At 45.3% G+C, this 6,849-nt stretch overlaps 1 protein-coding gene across 1 annotated transcript; it reads left to right on the top strand.

Moving 5' to 3' along the window:
* Nucleotides 1-64: 64 nt before the first annotated feature.
* Nucleotides 65-5,684, top strand: GINS3 (GINS complex subunit 3). The gene is made up of 3 exons (XM_056360352.1): nucleotides 65-388; nucleotides 866-1,099; nucleotides 3,718-5,684. The coding sequence occupies exons 1-3, from the start codon at nucleotides 215-217 to the stop codon at nucleotides 3,946-3,948; spliced, it is 639 nt and encodes a 212-aa protein (XP_056216327.1). The 5' UTR covers nucleotides 65-214; the 3' UTR covers nucleotides 3,949-5,684.
* The last annotated feature ends 1,165 nt before the right edge of the window (nucleotides 5,685-6,849 follow it).

Here is a 6,849-nt window from a genome sequence, read left to right as displayed (position 1 = left end):
AGGCCCGGCATCCCCTTGGCTCGGCCCAGCGCGGCTTGCCCGGGGCCGGCCGGGTGCAGAGCAGAGCCGCCGTGCCGGCCGGGCCGCCGTGCCAGGCCAGGTCCGGACCCCAGCGCGGGGCGGGCCGTCGGCGGCGGGCGGTGCCAGGGCGCATGCGCCACGGCGGCGGAAGCCCTGAGGATCCGGGGCGGCTCCGGTACCCGCTCGCCCCGGCATGGCCGATGCGTATTTGCCGGTGGGCCCCGGGCTGGGCCTGGAGGAGAACTTCCTGTCACTGGACGACATCTTGATGTCGCAGGAGAAGCTGCCGGGCCGCGCCGAGAGCGCCCTGCCGCGCCTGGCCTTCGCGCTGGGCCAGGGGGCCGGCACCGGCGACACGATCCCTGAGGTAACGCGGTGGCGGGAAGAGCCGCAGCTCCCAGCAGGCACCGCGCGGGGCGGGGGGCTGGGCGCGCCCCCCCTCCCGGGCCGGTGGCGGGGCCTGCGCTCCCGGTGCGGGCCTCTGCCGCAGCCCGGGGCCCAGCCGCCCCCTGCCCGCTGGGGTGGCCGCACACCGCTGCGCGCCTGCGGCTGCTGCTGGCCGCTGTTCACTTGGGTTTTTTCTTCTGCTGTTTAATCACCTGACAGTTATTGGCTTGTACAGCATCATTTAAAAAAAAATAATCCACTTTCAGGCTCTTGCAGTAATAATTAATGCTTCTAAAGCGTGTCTGGTTTATATTACAATTGTAGTAGACTGTTCTGAAAGCAAAGCTGACATTTGCACTCTTGGGTCATTCACCAGCAGAGCTTGATCCCGCCCAGGGATGCTGCCCCCATATTTTCGTGGCAAAAGGACAATTTTGGGGTTTTCTCACTCGTGCAGGGCTCAAAGCTGGAAATACCCCTGTGGCTCGCCAAAGGCCTGTATGACAGCAAAAGAAGAATCATTTCGGTGGAACTGCCGAAGATTTACAAGGAAGCCTGGAGGACAGTGTTCAGCGCCGATGCTAATGTGGTTGATCTGCATAAAATGGGGCCATACTACTACAGATTTGGCTCCCAGCTCCTGAATTTTGACAATCCAGAGAATCCTGAGATAGCTCAGACTATCCTGCAGGCAAGTATCTGAACTGAGTCTGGAAATTTGGTTTCTTCCTGTTGTTCCCAGCTGCTTAGCAGTCTTCAGGAAAAATATCCTGGTTTAATCCAAATGACTTCTGGATTGAACATGGATGTCTAGATCAAGGTATAGGATGACCCCTTTGACAACTGCACAGTCTAGTGCTGGAAGCCTCAAGTATGTATCCAAGAGTGTAATTCTGGCTTGGAGTTTCCACAATATAAATATGGTATATCATAAAATCCTGTAAAAGAAGATGAGAGGATATGTAAGATAATTTAATTGTGCCTGTGCTGCAAGGCGCAATTAATTCACCCTCTGTTATTTCTATTTTTCTGTCCTCTTTTTAAAGCTCTAATGGTGAGACTTCACGCTACTGTGGGCAATCTGTTTCAAAGCTTTGCCTTCCTAATCTTAGAAGGTTTCCTCTAATGTCTAAAGCTTTTTGCATCAATACAAGCTCTGTTCTGTTTGTCTCGTACAAAGTAAATGCTGAGGACAGATTATTCTCTTCCCTCCTGCAGCAGTTCCAGTTCATCTGGTATCTGTGTGGGTCATGCTTTCTAATCTCTGATTGTCCTTACTGTGCACTGCTGATCTCTTTCCAGTTGATCTGCATCCGCTGTGATGTGCAGTGCCCTGAACAGCATGCAGTGTCCTGCTCAAGACTTGTGCTGATGAAAACAAAAAGATTACTTTGTGAATTCATCATGTAGGCCGCAATGCTCTTTGTGGTGCAGCATCTTGGTTTTCTTTTTCATGATACAATAACATTGATGGGAGTTGTTTGCAGTCCACAGTAAGATGGCACAGATTGCATATGCAGACAGTTGTTCCTCTTCCTGCACTTGTATGGGCTCCCTATTTCTGCCTTAATGTAGAACCTTATGTTAGTCCCAGCTGAATTACATCCCATTGTTTTCACACAATCTTTCTAATTTGCCAGCGTTATTATGAATTAAGAGTTCTGCTCCCCAACATGCTTCCAGCCATCCCTCCTTCTTTGGCATATTGTTTGCTGATTTAATAAGCATAACTTTTGTTCCTTCAGTAAGTTTTTAATTAATATATCAAACAGTACTTGGTTCCAGATAGACTCCTGTTGAACTCCACTCAGGACGTTCTTCCCTCTTGATGAGCTATGGATAATTGTCTTTACTGGCCATCTGTGGGTACTTTAGCTAAATCTTACAAGAATGCCCCATGACAGATGCCTATCTCCTGCTTTTCCTACCTTTGTAAGTCCTAGCGTCCTGCCAGAATAGGAAACTAGGCTGGTCTTGCAAAGTTTCTTCTTGGCAAGTCCATGCTGGCTGTTACTCTTCTTTCCATTTTCTTGCAGAAGCTTATGTATAATGTATTTGTTCCAGTATGTTTCCAGGAATTGATACTGATGGATTTATAATTCCTTGGCTCATCCTTCCTCCCTTTCTTTAAAAAGGTAGATACCATCTTTGCCAGTTTCCGGACTCCATGCTCAGTGAGCTTTTAAAGTTAACCGCTAACAGCTCTGCTATTTTTTCAGCCATCTCTGAGTAGTCTGGGGTGATTGCTATTGGCTTTTTTATTCTTCCTCCCCTTCACTGTTCTTTAAATGAAGGCTGATGCAGAGAGGCTTTAGAGCACTGCTGCTTTATTGGAGTTGTCTGCTGAAAGCTTGCTTTCTGCATTGAGGAAGTGACCGCACCTTTCCTTGCCTTTTCTCTTTCTGCTAATGGACATCTTGGGGGAGAAAAGCCACATTAGCACATACTACTTGTTGACAAAAAAATCAAAACACGCAAGGTATGCTTTCTCTTTATTAAAAGCAAACGAGAGGGGAGTTGTGCTGACTTCAAAAATAAACAAAATGCCAAAAAACCTCCCTCTCCCAAATATTCAGGAACTATAAATGTGAAGTATAACTATTTGGTGAAAAAGCCAAAATTAGAGTTGTTAATTTATAATATATTTATCCTGTGAGTAAATCTCTAAAATACTACAGTTCTGATGATTGTAAAATCAGCTTTTGAAATAAAAACCACAATTTTCAAACACTTTTGACCCTTTTTTCTTTTTAATTCTCAAAAGCAAAGAGAGGGAGAGAAATAAAGATGCTTAAATATGTCTTGTTGCTTAGCTTTTTAAAATGTTATTTATTAGTTGTAGATTTGTTTCCTTGACTTTTTTAATGGTCGAGTGTTTTCTTGGCATACTGAAAATGGCAGTTTGGCTTGACTTCCAGGCTGTTCACAAGTTGCATCCTGACGTTCCTGCAGCAGCTGCTGTGGTACGAGATTGACTTCACCTGCTCTAAAGCAATGACTGCTCATGAAGTGAGATGGAATGTATCATAATTGTGTTATACCCTGTGGTCTGCTCAAGCCTGTCATTAGGAAGCAGCCAAAATCTAATTCTGTGCTTGCTTCCCATCCAGTATATCGGGCACTTGCTCTCTCAGCTCATGCAGGAAGTAAATGGTTTGTCTTCATATCCAGGGTTAATAAGTGTTATGTTTTTTGCAGACTCTTGATTAGTTACTTTTGGCTTTTCAGTCTTGAAAGCTTAGGCCTCTAGTGTTTGAGCTGAAGAAGCCTCTGTGTTAACCTGTCAGTAATTTTGCTTATCTTCTTTAGACATTTATTAGCCGTTTTCGTCGTATCATGGACTCCTCTCAGAATGCCTACAACGAAGACACATCAGCGCTGGTGGCTCGGCTGGATGAATTGGAGCGAGCTTTATTTCAAGCTGGCCAGAAAGGGCTGAATGACTTCCAGTGCTGGGAAAAGGGACAGGCTTCTCAAATCACAGCTTCCAGTCTGATCCAGAATTATGGGAAAAGAAAGTTCACAGATATGGATGGTTAAAGCCTGAAGAACATGCAGCTACAGTGAGCGACACAGAGATTTACAGTCTGCCTGTCACGGAGGAGAAGGATCTCTCAGCTTTGGGAAGGACAGGCTCCCTGTCCGTTAATGGGAATTATTCCCTATAATGTCTTTGGATCAGACTAGTGCAACTTTTAAAAGCAGATGGCAAGGGTGTGAAAAATAGATGGCATCACATCACTGAATATCTTTTCAGCTTACTAGCTTACTCGTAGCACTCCTGAGGATTTTCAGTTAAAAGTGTTTACTAGGTGGCTGAAAGGGTATGAGAGGATTTTGTACAAGGGTAATTAATATTAATTATTCTTTATATTCTGAATTTATATTTACAACACCAGATCCCTTTGGAAAAATAGTGTAATTCTATGTATTTCATCTTGCCCTTCCCTTTCCAGCCTCCTGGGAACAGCTGTTTCCAGGCTCCCTGTTCTTTGGACAGCCACAATGATGCGGGGAAAAAAAAAAAATTGCATTGAATTTTTCCCTTTTCTTATATATGGAGGCAGATCAGACTCTTTGTGAGGCTGGAATGTTTTTCTTTGCTGACGTTTGTACAGTGTTAATGCCCTGGAGAAAAATACTTCCTCTAACCCATGTAGCAAGTGAAGTGGCCATGCAGGTCTCAAGTGCCACCTCATCCTCTCTCTCTCTCTCTCTCTCTCTCTCTCTCTCAGCCCTTCTCAGCTTGGTGCTGCATGGGGTGAAGAATGATCTCGTTTGATGTGAGTGACTTTTATGATGGACGCATTTCTGTGATGGCTGTTAAAGCTCTTCCACTTGTTTTACAGAGGAGGCAACAAAGAGTTAGTCCAGACCAGATCGGAAGCAACAACTTTAATGAAAGCTCTCCCCCATTAGCAACCTCTGAGCCATCTGTTTTCCCGTGAGGAGTTCTTCTGATTACTAAATTTGGTTAGTAGAAGGGACAGAGCAAATGAGCTGAGTTTCCTTCCTTCTGATCCATTTGAATGGTCCTAGCAAAGTGATACTAGTAAATGTCATTCTTGCCAGTAGGAGTGAACTGGAATTGGAACTTGCTGAACACAGTGGTTATCCTTCCACATGGATACCCTTAAACCTAGATTGTCTGAAATCTCACTGGGCTGGAGGCAGAGAACAGATGGTTATCTCTGTAGGACTTAGTTCCCATAGTCATCAAGGTGGTTGCCCTTTGGAGGCAGGTATTTGACATCTTGTGGATGTCTTATCTGCAGATGCTTCTAAGATTCTGTAGAAGGTGGACCTTGCAGAGTACTTAAGTGGAGGAACCAGAGTGTAATGGTATTGAGTGATTCCTCTTCTGTGGGAATCACTGGGAGATGACAGCAAGATCCAGATCTTGGAGGAGTTGTTAACTGGACTTGCAGATGCACTTGGATGTTTGGATACTTCAAACTGGAAACCTCAAGTACAAAGGGTGCACGGCCATTCCTTGGCCAGAGGAGTGAAAACTCTGCCTCTGGAGGTGGTGAGAGGGGACAGTGTGCTGGCTTCACAAGCACCTTGACATCTCTGCCTCAGCTGCACAGGGCCAGCTGTCCTGCCACAGGAGACTAATTGGAAGTTGTGCCTAATGAAGTATTTCAAGTACATGCAAGATCAAATGCTGCTGCACTTAATGCCTTAATGGCACATAATAGTCTGTGCATTTTCATGCAGCTTTGTCTGTTGTCAGTTTCCGGATTTTTATATGGAATAAATATTTTGTAAGGGGATGCTCATGATGTAAAATGTCTGTTGTTAATTGCCTTGCGGCAGAAAAAGCAGTCATGGGTCAGAAAGTGCAGGTCTCTTAAAAACTGGCCATGACAGATAATGCAATCCTGCTTATACCATTCCCCTCTCTTACAGGTAACACGGTTGGGAGCTACATTTGTGCAGTCGTTTGGGTGTAGGAGTAGTTCTTGTCTGGCTTATCCCATGTGGGTAATAGCTGTTTGCTCAAGTCATGGGTGAGACATGGCCAACCAATCAATAAGCTATTGATTTTATAAATTGCATTTCTGTGAAACACAAGTGGATGGAGGCGATTCTGTGTTACCTTGACTTTGTTGTAGAGTGGTGGGTAGCAGGTGAGAGTTGACTGTCTGTATTCATACCTTACTACTCCAGGCGCTGTGGCATAGACTTCATGTAGCTTGTCAGAGCTGTGTTGCTGCAAGGAAAGCAAGTTTTCATCCACCTGTGATGAGAAGCATTTTTTAATTGGAAGGATTATTTTAATGAGATGATGACTTTGAGATCTAGTTGGTTTATAACCAAAACCAGTAGTTCATCAACTTCTGGACTGGTTTTGGTGACTATCCAAACTCATTTTTCTGCATTTGTAAGAACATTTTTCTTCTTTACTGCTGGGAGAAAGATCCAAGCAGATGGTTGCTCATTTGCCAAGAAATTATGCAGCTACTTTTAAGAATGGGAAGAAAAAAAACCCCTGAAGTAGTCCTCAGTGGCACTGGCTTTTTGTAAGTAGGCAATGTCACTTTTAGTAACCCTCGGTGTTTAGGAATAAACAGCAGTAAGACCTTTAAAAAATCTGATGTGGTGGTTTTGCTTTGCAAGACTGGCTTTGGGAACTGAACTCTAGTGGGTATGACATGCTTTTCTGTGTTCTGTGCTGATGAGGCAATGTGTGGGGCAGGCAGATGAAGGGAGCCCTGCCAGTTTGGGCCTCCCTTGAACATGTCTTCTGGGTGAAGACCATCTGAGTACTTGCCTTGAGTTGTATCTTCTAGCACACTGTTGCTGACTGAGAGCTGCTTCTTACATCTAGGCCCAGGGGGCTTTTAGGTGTGGGAACAGCCTGATGGCCTTTGTTCTGAAACCAAGCCTGATGCTGTGGCAGCAGGACGCCAGGGATTGCGTGAACCCGTTACTGTC

Source organism: Falco biarmicus, chromosome 15, assembly GCF_023638135.1.
Source record: "Falco biarmicus isolate bFalBia1 chromosome 15, bFalBia1.pri, whole genome shotgun sequence".
Taxonomy (NCBI): Eukaryota; Metazoa; Chordata; class Aves; order Falconiformes; family Falconidae; genus Falco; species Falco biarmicus.
The sequence above is the reverse complement of the archived record's forward strand: the minus strand, read 5'-3'. Positions and strand labels throughout refer to the sequence as shown.